This window comes from Canis aureus, chromosome 7 (genome assembly GCF_053574225.1).
Source record: "Canis aureus isolate CA01 chromosome 7, VMU_Caureus_v.1.0, whole genome shotgun sequence".
Lineage (NCBI taxonomy): Eukaryota > Metazoa > Chordata > Mammalia > Carnivora > Canidae > Canis > Canis aureus.
In genome coordinates, this window is record NC_135617.1 from 58,076,999 (window position 1) to 58,091,633 (window position 14,635).

Below are 14,635 nucleotides of genomic sequence, written 5' to 3' on the forward strand. Positions count from 1 at the left end.
TTACTGAGACTCTGGATTAACCAGCCCTTTGGGCTGCCAATGGAAAAAATCAAAGGTGACTGGGGTTGTGATGCAAGGTGACTGGGTGAAAGGTGTCACAATTGAAACGGAAAATACAGGAAGAGTAGCAGACTTGGGTGGAAGATTAGAAGTTCAGCTCCAAAAATGGTACGTTTGCTTTTCCAGAAGTATTTTTGTGCTCCATAAGTTGTTAGTTTCAAATAAAAAGTAAGACTTATCAAATACTTTCATGTATTTACATGTCAGACTAAAGCCTCAGCCTTTTTAAAAGAGGGTAGGTAGTTGTGCAGAATGATTACTGTTCATAGATTTGCATGTTATTTTTCACATGTCTTAGGTTTTAACATAAGGAGGATGGGCTGGGGTGGGGGACATGTTTCTAGAGTTTTGACAAGTCAGAACTAGAACAGTTTTGCAGTAATGTCCATTCCTGATTAATATATATATATATATATATATATATATATATAAAGACTAGCACTATTATCACTACAAGTCATAATCTCAGGGTTTACCCTTACCCTTCTTTTATTTGCCTTTTTCTTTGCTAATGTAAAGATTAATGATATTATCTAAAGATTGAAATGAACAACTGTGGACTTGTATCTGTCATGGATATATAAAATTGATCACATTTTACTCTTGTCACTGACATACCTAAGTTATTGCAGATAAAGTTACTACTATCTACCCAGACTTGGAACCTCTGAATTTCCTTCTCTCCTTGCCTCCCTTTCTCTTTTTTTCTGGTATCTCGAACCTGCCTCCCTCGGGTTATTCCCCATCCTTAGACCATCACTTTGGCAGTCAATTAATTGTTAAATCCTAAACATTCTATCTCCATGGTGTTTCTTATATCCACCTTTTTCCTTACATTACTATTCCAACTCCATAATTCAGCCCCTCAGTGCCTTCTGGCAAGAGTCTGGATTATGAAAATTTATAGTCTGTCTTCATTCCAATTCAACCTAATGCACAGATATTTTCATAATCTTTTGACAGATTCTGTACTTTACTGAGTGAAATATACTCACTATTTTCCCTGTCATTCAAAGTCCTCATCTATGTGGCCATGACCTCCCTTCAGATCTTATAACTCCCTATGGCCCTCTTCACACTTCCCATTCCAACTAAATGGCCTATACACTGGTCTTTAAACCCCTAACCTTTCTCATAAGATCTGGATCCATCTTAGTTCTACCCAGTATCCATATCAAATGCCCTCCTCTTTCATAAAGGCTTTCTTGATTTTTTAAAAAGATTTATTTATTTAGAGAGAGGAAGGGAGGGAGAGAGAACAGAGAAGGGAAGGGCAGAGGAAGAGGGAGAGAGAGTACCAAGCAAACTCCATGCTAAGCACAGAACCCAACATAGGGCTTGACACACGGCTCAGTCCCATGACCCTGAGATCACGACCCTGCATGACCTGAGCCAAAACCAAGAGTCAATAGCTTGACAGAATACACCACCCAGGCGCCCTAAGGCTTTCTTGATTTTGCTGGTAGGTAGAATCTTTCATCTCTATAAGAAACCCACTCTTGTCACTGGCACCATCTCCTTGAAGATTGACTTTGATACTTTCCAATTTAGCCTTCACATCACTACTAGAATGCTTTCAAATGTGCAGATGTGTTCATGTTCTGTCCTTCAGAATGTCAAAGTTTATGTAGCAGAGAAGAGTTCAGACTTTGGAGATAAGTGGTTTGGATTTAACGTAGGTCTACCACTCTCTAGCTATTTGACCTGAGGCAAATTACTTCCTCACTCTCTAAATGGGGCCTATTGTGAAGTTTAAATAACACAATGCTAATGATTAGTTAGCCCTAATTAAATGATGTGCGACAGGATGGTAAATTCCAAGTTGCAACTGAGACACAATAAAATAATAAATATGACATTGCAAGTAGAGGGAGGTATCAGACCAGTATGCAGATTTTCAAAGGAGGTGACCTAATACTAGTTAGATAGTTCCAAAACCTGAAAAGGGGATTAACAGGGCAAAACCATCGGAGATGGAAAGCTGATTCTGTAAGGTTTTCTTTGGAGAGATCCATCCTGGGACTCCTGTTGTTACTTCAGAAGGGCTTTAGGTTGGTAACAATCCCCCCACCTCTAATGTAAATGGGGAAGGGGGGTAGTTCAACCAGGCAATTGGAAAACCTGATGAATGACTCCCACTTTATTGTCCCCTGTTATTTAATCTAGGTGTGTGTGTGTGTGTGTGTGTGTGTGTGTGTGTGTGTATGCATGCGTATGTATGTGAATTAGCTAGAACTTTTTTTGGTTGTTAGTGACAGAAATAGAATTAGCTTGGGGAAAGAGGGAGGCATCGGTTAGAATAATACTAGAATATCACTGATATTCTCCTGACCCAGTTTTGATTTGGAAAATCCTCACAAAAATTCTGACTGGCTTGATCTGATGAGGGCCACCTCAGATGACTCCAGGATGGAAGGAGGAGGAGCAGGTCCCAGAGAATTGAATGTCCAAAGACAGGAATGCTAAGCACACACCCTATTTCTTTCCATCCCTGTCATTTTTCAAGTACGTCAGGTTCGTAGGCATAGCGCTGCCTCATATAAAATGAACCATCTAATTCAGATGCAGAGGTTGGAAAGGAGAGATATGTCTTCTTAGAGGGGGGAATCGAAGCAGGGATAAGACCCTGGGAACTGGGGAAGAAAACAAGGCAAAGAAGAAATGATGATGGCTTCCTCAGAGTGCCAGTTGGAGATTAGCTGTCAGAGATGTGTAGGACCTCAGTAGGTACTAACTGGACAGTGGTGGAATGGCTGTCCTTGAACCTGAATGAGGGCATTGCAGCTGCCACATAGCATGGGGCTGGCTGCTATAGATTGGGACATTTGATTTTGTGTCCCTTCTCCCTTCTCAGTGTCTCTCTCACTTCTTATGGACCCTTCCTGCCCCCACATCACCATCCCCATTGCCCAATGACCTGAGGCACCTTCACTGGCTCACTCTCCCTTCCCAGGATCATTCTCCTTCACAGGGACCCATTTTATACACTTATGTCTTGTCCATGTCCCTGGCAGCACCTGTCCTCAGCTGGCACTCAGAGCAAAGGGATTTAACTCATTCAATTATTCATTCACCCAACACATGTTGTTGAGCTCTCATTGTGCACCAGGCCCCATTGTAGGCACATAGGGAAACCACAGTGAACAAGGTACTGGAGCCCTGCCCTCATGGAGCTTGCATTCCTATGGTAGAGATAAAATGAAACTAAACAAATAAATGTATACCATCAGTTAGTGATAAGTACTTTGAGGAGAAATAAAACAGAGGCAGAAGATAGTGAGAGGGTGCTACTTGGCGAGAGATGGATGAGGGCAGGCTTCTTTGATGTGGACTATTGAGCAGAGACCTACCTTCTATGGAGGAGTGAGCCCTGCTTAGATGGGGAACATGGCAGGGAAGGCCACCTGCAAGAGACCTTGGGTGAGAATGTGTTTGACCTATGATGACCAGACCTAAGTGAGGTATCACAGAAAAAGAAGAAATGCAGATGGCTCTTAACTTTGGGAGCAAATGCTCCACTTTGCTCATAAGAGTAATGTGAACACAGCTCATTGAAGCCTGTTGGTGTGTGTTTAGGATGTTTGCTTGCTCGGGTGAGAAATAGAATCTGAATTAGCTGGAGGGAAGATAGAGGAAACTTAACAAGTGATGGAAAGAAGGAAGGAAGGGGACAGCAGGATGGGACTGAGGAGGGAGCAGGAAGCGGATGAGAAGAAAGAGAACATCGGTAGTTTGGAGCAATGTACACACTGGCAGGATATTTGATGAACTGAAGAAGCAGTCTTTCTTTTTGGGTTGTGTGATAATAGGTATTGTGATTTCCAAAGAGGAGCCCTTATCTTTTGGAGATATATATACTGAAATATTTACATTTGAAATGATATGATTCCAGACATCTGCTTCAAAATAATTGGAAGCGAGTGGGGACATGTGGCAGTGATTTTCAGACTTGGCATTGGAATCATCTGGAGGGCTTATTAGACTATAGATACCAGCCTCACCTCTAGAGATTCTGATTCAGTCTTGGGTGGGACTCAGAAGTTTGCCTTTCTAACAAGTTTCCAGATGATGCTAAAGCCATTGGTCGGGACCACACTCCGAGACCCACTGGTAGACAGGAAGCAAGATTGGCTCCCAAAGTTATTCTCACGCCTGGCTGGTGGGTATGGGAAAGCTTGTTATTATATTCTCTCTTGTTCTGAATATGTTTGTAGTTTACTGTAATAAACATTAAAAACAAGTGGTCCCAAAAGACACATAGAAGGAGCTAAGTCTTTGATACCTCATAGCTATCCTGGGAATATCTGTGCTCACTAGCAAGGCAGATTTGGCTACTGCCTCTGAGAGGTACACATCTTCTCCTGCCCACTTAGAGGTGACTGTAAGAATTGCCTGGCCAGAGGGGCAGGAAAGTGATCTTTGCCTAAGGCTTCTGTATCATGTTGCATCCACTTTCTTAATATGGTCAATCATTAGAAGAGCAGTGGCTTGGATAAATCCTAAGATTTTATCACCACTTCAGCTGGGAAGGGTGCTCCTGAGCAGAGCTGTGCCAGGGTTCAGCTGTCAGGAATGGGGGTGATCACTAAACTTCATGCCCATATACCTTCCTGCAAAGACCTTCCGAAAACTCCTGGAACAGGAGGCACCTCTTTTGGGTTGAGTCCCTCTACTTGTCTTTTAAGATGCATTCATTCATTTACTCATCCATTCATGCATCAGATATTTAATAGAGTGCCTCCTAAGTGTCAGGCACTCTTCTAGCCCTTGAGAATAAGCAGTGAGCAGAATAGGCAAAAATCTCTGCTTTTGTGGAGATTAAATTCTAGTTGGGAGAACACACAATAAATAATAAATAAGTGAACAGTAATTTCAGAGAGTGAAAAGTGCTATGAGCAAAATTAAAGCAAAGATGGTGGGATAGTGATTGATTATGTGTGTGCATGCCTGTGTACACATTTTATTTTAGGTGATCAGGAAGTTTCTCCAAGGAGATGGTATCCGAGCTGAGAGATGAGGATAGGAAGTATTGAGCCCTGAAGAGGTCTGGATATGTTCAGACAAAGGCAATAGCAAGTACAAAGGCCCTGAGATGAGAAAGAGCTTGGCGCGTCTTTGGAATGCCAAGAAGGCTGTGGATCTGGGACATGGAGAGCACACAGGAAAATATGAGATGAGATGGGAAAGCAGGGAGGAGCCAGGGTATGTAGGGCCTTATAGTCACCAGCCTGGGTGCTTATATACATATCCCAGACGCCTCCAAGCCTGTCAATCATCCCCCAGCTATAAAAAGTACATTCTATCTAGAAAAACAGGACACTCTTTTAACAAGGAAGCCCCCTAGAGGCTCTGGTCTATAGGAAAATGACTGCTTTTGTATAGGCAATTGAATTGTATTATATATCCAATTTGTTGAACCAACCTGTTTTAAAAACCCAATAATTTTATTTTAGAATCACTGTATGCCCTCTCAATGCATATAATTCCACCCTAAAACACTATTTACTCAACTTAATATTTGGTCCCCTTGTTAAAATACAGATTCCTCTGTGATGTTACCAGTCATTTCATGCTAATATAAATGAATTGAAAGCTACATCCTTGAAAAGAGGTTTTAAAAGAGGAAAGCATAAAGTTAGTGGTTGCTCAAGCACAGGAAGGAATCTTCAGTGCAGAAACAAATCAGAAGGGAGAAACTAAGGATGCATCAGAAGAATATACTTATTTTACAATTTTGAGTGGGTCTGCTTCCTGGATAGACTAACGTCCTCCTGCCAAGACTTATCATAGCAGGGCTCTTTTTCTTGAAATAACACATGTGAGTCCTTTCTAGCTCTTTCCTAAATAGAAAGTGTGAAAGAATGCACAGATCCCAGTGACTATAGTGCGCTACTCCTACTGCCTTGCTGTTCCTTGATGGGCTCTGGACATGCATGCTGGACCTAACCTCTGCAGATGAAATGTTTTCAGGACTGAAACAATGGTGGTCTGGAAGCAGCCCAATCAGCTGATGTGAACAGACCATAGACATCACTTCTAAGCTTCACATTCGAATGACTTTTATATCATTAGTTGCTTGAAATCAGCCATGATAAGAATATTTACACCACAGAAGTCAGCAAACACTGAACATTGGACTTTTCTTTTAAGAGAGCTTATTGTTGGACACTCACCAGCATGCCACTGGTATGAAACTTTAAAAAAAAGTCAAGTTTAGCATACACCATGGCATATGAAAATAATAGCTATGTCTTTGTTTTGACCCTTGAACAGATGTCATTGGTATTCAAAATTAATTCATCATTGTATATACATTACACTTTGACTGTATTTGTATGTACATAAACTCCATTTACCTTCTCAGAAATTTTCCCTGGCATTCCATGGTCAACTGGGTGGACACTAAGGGTATGTCAAGGCTTTGAGTCATCTGGTTCTTACTCCCTTGTCTCCCCCTGGCTCCAGTCAAATTTAAGCTCCAGTGTGCCTTGCACCTCAAATAACATATTCTTTTTTTGGCCTGAGCATTTCTAGTCTGCTGTCCCTGTCTGATGGGCATCAAGGAGAACGTGGCCTCACCCCTTCCCTTACCCATGTTTCAAGATCAGAGCAGAGGCCACGTTCTCCTTGATGCTCACCTGCCACAGCTGCTCTCATTACCCATTGCTTTTTCTCCAGTGCTGCCACTAAATGCTGTCTGTAGCTCCTCAGCCACCATCGCAGCTGCCACTGCCTCATTGTATAGATGTGTGTCTCCATGTCTTATCTCCTCCACTGGATTTTAAGCTCCATGAGGATAGTGAATTTTGCTAATTCATCGTTTTATCCTTAAGAGCATCTGGTGCAGAGCTTTGCATATAGTCATCACTCAATAACAGTTAAATTATATGCATAATATGACTTCATATTCTCGATAGTGCCCTGGATGACATAGTAAGTGCCACACAGATACACACACACACACACACAAACACACACACAATTTCATCCATCTAAATATTTGTATTTGCAGACTGTTTTCATCTAGTGTGGGAAATCTCTTGTTGAAGGGAAACACTAGATCCAAATGTAGTCTGATGAGACCCAACCATAAAACTTGTACTTTTAGTCTGGAAAATCATCTTTCTCATCTGCATGCAAAATTGGAACGCTTTGTCCAATCATGTATTAGAAAGGCACCAATCTGTTGCAAATCATGACCCTCTGATGGCCACCAGAGATGCAACTGCACTCCTACTGGGATCAGATCCTGCTAGAATGTTTGTGAGTTCTACTGGCACTTTTACAACTAATGATAAAATAAAAATGAATCTGATCTTTTCTCTTTGCTCACTCCTGCCGTCAAAGAAGGCTATTCCTGTTTGGTTGATTCATTAAACAATTATTGCCTTCTTTTTCCACTCCACTAAAGTCTCAGATATAAAGGTGAATTATCCATGGCCCTGCCCCTCAGCAATTCACACTCAGGAAGAAAGACCAAAAAAGCAAACAGACACATTCAAGTCTCAGGCGAAATAGAGCCCCGAGGCTCTGACAATGACCCACATCAGTGCATTTGCCCATTAGACTCTGCCATCTGTCCCTGCATGAGACGTTTTCTGTAGCTCCTTTTCCACGATGGCTTTTGGTTTGAATGACCTTGGAGATAACCTGAAATCTCATGCTTGGAAGGGTGCTTTTAGAGTTACTGGTCTGCACTTACGTGCCTCAAACAGAATTTCAGAAGCCTCTAATTATCTTCTCCTACCAGGCCACCTAAATGACTGACGACCAGCTCTTCAGTCACTCCAAGAATGGATTTCTATTCAGCCTGTGCCCGGGATGCATTAGGATGCCCGGAACATGTGTGGCTGCTCCGAGAGGCACAGAGCAATTAACAGGGGCCAAGCAATTTGCAAAATGCCTCAACTTCCTGCTCATCTCTGAGGCAGAAAATTGTCACACCTTAACCTCAGGAGGCTCATCTGCAGAATTATTTACCCACCCTCCCAATGCAGAGCCTCTCGTGTCAGATTCTCCCCCTTGCTTTTTGCAAACATAAGCACTCGGCTGAAACAACGGCTATGACTCAGTTCCTAGCTAACGCTGCCTGAATTGATTTAGTCTGAGTTCAGATTTAGCACATAATCATGTTCAATTTGCTCCACTGCACTGCCTAGAGATAAAAGGCTTGGGGGAAAAAAATAGCTTCAGCTCGTGTCAGTCTTGGTGGTGATGTCATTGCCATGAGAGAGCCGGGCCGTTCATTACTCTGCTGTGCAGCCTCAGACGCGGGCTGCGTGCGTGCAGAGGGAGTGGGGCTCCAGGTGCCGAGCGCCGGCGATCCCCAGGGCAAGGCGACACCCGGGCCCGCCACGGCCACATCCACCTGGAGGCTCTTCCCGTCACGCACAGCTCTGAGGTCGCCGAGCTCTTGATTGAAAATTCGGGAGGGGGAATGCCAGCCCCTAGCATGGACTGTGATGTTTCCACTCTGGTTGCCTGTGTGGTGGATGTCGAGGTCTTTACCAATCAGGAGGTTAAGGTATGCACCTGCAATCTATCTTTCCATTGTTGCTGTTCCTGAAGCCGCTGGGCAGAGCCTTTTTAGCTTAAGGAGAGAGGACTTTGGCTAATAGTTTGCAGCTCACAGTCTGCGCTAGAAATGCAAGTGGTGAGTGCGTGCCTGGGTTAATTAGAGTTAAGTTAGAAGAGGGACTGGCACATTCATTTGGAATGTGATAAGGTCAACCATTGTCTGTTTTTTTCTGGTCTTTTCTATTAGGTGATGCCCCAGTCATCCCTCTCACAGTAGACATGTTTTCGTAGTCTCGCATCTGTGTCAGTAAGGACAATTTGCCGGTCCTTAATGTCGAGAGGGGCATTCATCAAGGATTAGAGGAAGAAAGCACACGTAATAAACATCGCACCCCGGATACCCTGATAGCTGGGCAATAACCCCTTCACGGCACGTTACTCAACTGTGCCGTGTGATGTGGTCCTCAAATTGAACAAAAGCTGTTCTACAGACGGCAGTTTCAATCTCTGGCTCTCTGGAAATTAAAGTTAGAGAGCAGCCACTGAAATTTTCTTTGTCAGGCAAAGGAAGCAAGTCGTTTTCCCTCAGCAGTTGTCCATAAAGAAAGTTTAGGCATAAATACATTTTGCATCCGAAGATGGAGTATTCCAGGCCTTTGGTCCCCACAGATTGTCTGCAGCAATTGTTTAATTGTCATGGGTAATTTTCCCCTGCTGATAGTCTTGTTTTCCTCCATTTGGTTTTATATTATGAAAAAGATTCCATGCCTATAAAACGGGAGTTTGATGCCTTCTCTTATTTTTCAAAGAAGAATTAGCAGAAGCTTCTTATTTTAATAGTTCACACAGAGAGGACAGTTACTCATTGTGTAATGGGAGGAAGCAAAGGGGAATTACACTGCATAATCATTTTCTGCCCTCACCTTCGTCTTTACTTAAAGGAAGATCCTGAATTCTGCATTGTTGCGTGTGTAGGTGACACCCTGGGGCTTCCCAGGTGGGGATTTTATGTTCACTAGCATAACACTTGGCTCTGTCATTCAGGACTGCGGTTTTGAACACTCTCTTGACACGGATTCAAGAATCCGATTTGTTGTTCCTGCATATTTCAAATGTGTGGCTCCGTGTTTAGCAGTTCTTCTAGTGCTGTGCAAGTGTCTACCACCTGTCATATTGAGGCTCAGAAAATTAGAATATAATGCTTTGGCGCTGCTTATGCTTGTGTCTGGGGTGGAAACGTGCATGCAGAGACTCTCCATGCTGCCGGTCAGACCTGTCATAGCACTCCAGGGGAGAGAGCAGCCATCAAAGCCCCTCCAGTTTAAAACCAACTTAAAGTCCGGTGCGGGTAACTGAATGGAGAGACATCTTCCAGCAGCTGCTGGAACAGAATTCCGTGTATGTCAAGGCAAACTTCATAGTTCTCCTCTGTCCTTAACAGTTCTCTGTTGATTACATGTGTGCTCTGCAAACGTCATAAGATAATCTGAACTTTTTTTTTTTTTAGTCTGAGAAACAATAGAGCATTTTGATGAGGGATCTGCAGTTTGCAAGGTATTGTGGTTATTCAGGAAGGAGCTTAAAATATGCTTCTATGATGGATGTATCAGTGATAAAGACATACAATATTTCATAAGGAAAGGGAGTGTTTTATGGAATTAAGGGGACACAAGATTCCTACAGCTGGTTGTCCTTGAGCGGCTGGGATGGCTTTGTGGAACAAGTGATACTTGAAGATGGGTAGATTTTGATACAGAAGAGAGAAGGCAAGAGGATGGAAAGCATTCCATTTTGCAGTTGAGTGAGTCAATGCACTAGACTGCAGTAGGATCTCTGTGAGGGATTGGAGGGGAGAGAGGAGAGTGAGTCAGGGCCACATTATAAAGCAGCTCACATTGTTCATCAGAAATTCATGGAGTTTTCTGGGAGGACTCGCACCAGAAAGATGCATTAGATATCTTTACTGCTAGACACCATTGAATCACGATCGTTTGCTTCTTTGGGCAAGGTACCTAATCTTTCTTGTGCCTTATTTTCTCACCTGTAATGTAGGTATAACAGTAGTTTATACCTCATTGGCTTGCTAGGAAGATTAAATAAAATTATACATGTGAAATAATTAAGACAGTGCCTGACACATGGTGTTCAATAACTGTCACTGTCATCTTTTTAGACATCCTCTGAAGGTGATACGTTACTTTTGCCAGTTAACTGGGATTTCTTAACTCCAACTGAGTTTACAATGACAATCCAGGACACAGAACCTGTTTTCCCTCCCAGATCCCCAAACACACACACACACACACACACACACACACACACGCACACACACAAACTTAGAAAACATAGCTCTTCCTTTCAGACATCTAATCATTTAGTGTAATGGTGACATTATTAAGCAAAGATCTACTTTGTGCTTACTACAAAGGGGAAAAATGAGCAAACTGAAGCAAGCCAACAAGATTTGTTAAGAAAAATCACATGTTCCTTGTTTAAAAGTGAGCATTGCTTGTTGTCAAGAAGAGACGTTCAAATGTAAAAATTCTGGCATCAGGGATCCCTGGGTGGCGCAGCAGTTTGGCGCCTGCCTTTGGCCCAGGGCGCGATCCTGAAGACCCGGGATCGAATCCCACATCGGGCTCCCGGTGCATGGAGCCTGCTTCTCCCTCTGCCTGTGTCTCTGCCTCTCTCTCTCTCTCTCTCTCTCTCTATGTGTGACTATCATAAATAAATAAAAATTTAAAAAAAAATTCTGGCATCAGTGTTTCTACAAAGGTAAATTTCGTTAATTACCAATCTCCCATACACGGTGGAGAAGGAGTTCCTTTCTTCAAAGTCTTCAAAGTCTGTGTTAGAGAAAAGGGAGGCACCTGGGTTGGGGTTTGTCTCACCTGCATGCATCCAGCTTGCTTGACCTCAAGCTTTTTTACATTTTACAGACTCTCCCTTTATACATATAGTGCGCTTGGGAAACCACATACAACCAGCAGGCACTCTTCACAGATGCAGTGGTTTCTCTGAAAGGAGTGGAGACGTATGGAAATCTAATATTTTATTGCGACTTAGAAAACCTTATCCTCAACGGAGTATCTCAGCTGGTTGCATTGAGGGCCGTTTGGGCTCCCATTTCCTAAATTTCATCAACACTGCTAGAAGAGTGACCCCCAAAAAGAAGGAAATCAGGCAAATAGAGTTCTTCCATATTTGTCTTTCTCCAGAAACTCTATTGGTGGTGGTATGAACTTAGCTGTCTGTTTCGTGGCATAAGGATGCTCAGAAAGATGAAGAAATTTGAAGCTCTCTCAACAGAAAGAAAATGATACGATGAAATGTAGATTGTGTGAAAGTGTGTAGGGTTGGTTTTGTGCAGTGTTCTTATATTTCTGAAAATAGTCTTCCTCCTCCTCAAGGAGCCAAATCCTTGGAAAAATGAATGGGCTCCAAATATGGGTAATGAAATTTCTATTTCACTTCAGTCCAGTGGTTCTTAAACCTGATTGTGTATTGGGATCCCCTGGAAAGCTTTTAAAAATATTGACAATGCCCAGGCCCCAAGCCCAGAACTTCCCTGATCTGAAAGGAGCACAGGCACAGATTATCATAAAAAGTCAGTATCTTGTCTCTTCTAGGCACAGATAGGTCCAGGTGGGGTCAGTCATGAATTACCTAGAGTACCCTCTGCTTAAACACTTTGATCCATATCCCCCAAATGAAGCAGTGTCTCTAAACTATCAGGAATGTTGAGACTCACCCAACACTTTGCCCACTTCACCACACCTGCAGTTCTTCCACCTGGTTCCAAGGCAATGATAAACACTCTTCTCCACCCCTGACCTCCATGGGTGCCTTCTCAGAGCTGCAGAGGTAGCCTTCAGAGGAATACTTCCCCTCTCCTTGGGGACATCAAAGCCTGGGACTATCCCTTCTCTGCAATGGAAGCTTCCCCTACAGGAAAGAGGTGGATGCCTCCTCTCTAAGCTAGAGGGCTTCTGATTCATATTCCATGAATCCAGTCTATTCTCCATGGGCATTCATATGGGGGGTCGGGGGGATAGGGAGCTGACCGAGGTCTTTTCTATTCATTAGGAAATAGGCAGAAGACATGGGCAGGCCTTATTAGAACAAAATTTCAAAGACTCTTGGAGCTAGAGATTTGTTCATTCTTTCAAAAACATGTGTGTCATGCACTTAACTACTTGCCAAGCAATGCTTTAGGCACTGGGAGTTGGACAAGACAGACATCCCTGCCCTCACAGAGTGTTTAGTCTAACAGGGGAGGTAGACAGTCAACTAGTAAACAAACAAATGTATTCTGTAATTTCAGGTAGTGATAATGACTATGAAGAAAAATGAAGCAGCAAGGGAATAAATTGTTGGAGGAGGGGTTGCTTTGAGGGTCCTTTCTGCTCCAATTTCCTGAATTTTACCAAAGCTGCTAGAGCAACAGTACCAAAAAGAGGAGGAAATCAGGCAAATAGAGTCCTGCCATATTTGTCTTTCTCCAGAAATTCCATTGACCACTTCTGTATGAATGGCCAGTGGAACCATTTTTGGGAGGTGACAGTTTATTAAATGCCATTTTTCCAATGTCATTCAGAGATCTAAATGAAGTGAGTGAGAGAGCCATGTATAGATCTGAGGGCAAACCATTCCAGTAGAGGGGATAGTAGATGCAGAGAGAGCCATCTTATTTGAAGTTCTTCTGTTTTACTCAGCCCTTCATTTAACCTATTTCAGCCATTCATTCACTCAGGGAACTACTGAGGCTATTATTATCCTATGCTATTATGTAGATTTTTGAAAAGATACTTTCTAGAAACTGTACTTAAACTGATTTCATCATGCTACATTTTAAGCGTGTTGATTCTTTGGGGTGAGGAAGTAATACAAGCAAAATCTATTCTCAGCATAATAATTCTTCCTATGCTTGGAATCTTAGGGTTACTATAGGACTTCCCCTTGCCCCCTGTTTCTGAAAAAAAAAAAGATTTTAAAAAATCTTTTTTTAAAGATTTTATTTATTTATTCATGAGAGACACAGAGAGAGAGGCAGAGACCCAGGCAGAGGGAGAAGCAGGCTCCACGCAGGGAGCCCGATGTGGGACTTGATCCTGGGTCTCCAGGACCATGCCCCGGGCTGAAGGCAGGCGCTAAACCACTGGGTCACCCAGGCTGCCCAGGCCAGGACCCTTTAAGGTAACCATAACTCCTGTTTCCTCTTCTCTGTTTTTGGAAATTCCCCAGTATCCTTCCAATCCATGTAACCTTGGGAAAGTCTCTTAACTTTTCTGAACACATGATAATCATGCTGAGAAAAATGCTCAATGCTTTGTATTTTGTTTTCCTTTTCACGTAATAGTATGAGGTGACTGATTCATGGTCTGTATCATGCTGTTGTGTGAGTTATGCAAGAAACCAGCACATCGAGGCCATTTAATACAATGAAATCTCTTTGTCATTTTGAACCACTGAAGATTTCAAATTACCTGTTTTGTTTGGTGGGAGTCGTAGGAGTAGAAGGATGGAGCAGAGCTGGTATGATACACTTTGTACTCTACTTTGAGGAAAGACAAATGACACAATTGAATATGTGGGTAATGGGTATTGCAGACTGATTTGGAAGAAACACTGTGGGTCATTTGTCAGGAAAACTAGTCAAGCCTCATTCTTATTTCTCATGCTTCTTGAGAACGCAGTGCTGGGTAGAGGGTTTGACTATAACCATGACCTTATGGCACTGCAGAGCTCTACAGGTCTTTCAGAGTCTTCAGAAACCATTGTGCTCACTCAGTAACTTAGATGACTCTGAGTTGTACATGATTTAATTTCAAAACTTGAAACCTTCTAAAGTATTCATAGTAATGTAGAATAACCAAAATGTTTACAGAAACTCTCATACTGTCTTTGATGGCTTTAATATTAAACAACATTGGTTTCATATATCTGTCCATTTTTAGTTTCTGAAAACCAAAAGGAAGTGTATCAGAGGGTGGGGTGGCATATTCATAACAGATCTTCTCCCTTTAGCAAAATAAAAACATGCTTTCTCTCAGGGCAC

At 42.6% G+C, this 14,635-nt stretch overlaps 1 protein-coding gene across 2 annotated transcripts in view; it reads left to right on the forward strand.

The window, feature by feature from the left end:
* Positions 1-14,635, forward strand: part of RCAN2 (regulator of calcineurin 2) — a 260,301-nt gene that overhangs the window by 154,443 nt on the left and 91,223 nt on the right. Inside the window, exon 1 of one of the 2 annotated variants that reach the window (XM_077903783.1) lies at positions 8,295-8,584. The exons of the other annotated variant lie outside the window; for it this stretch is intronic. Within the exon in view, the coding sequence (XP_077759909.1) occupies positions 8,498-8,584 (87 nt within the window). The 5' untranslated portion in view covers positions 8,295-8,497. Of the gene's footprint in view, positions 1-8,294; positions 8,585-14,635 lie in introns of those variants that run through there. 2 annotated transcript variants of the gene reach the window in all.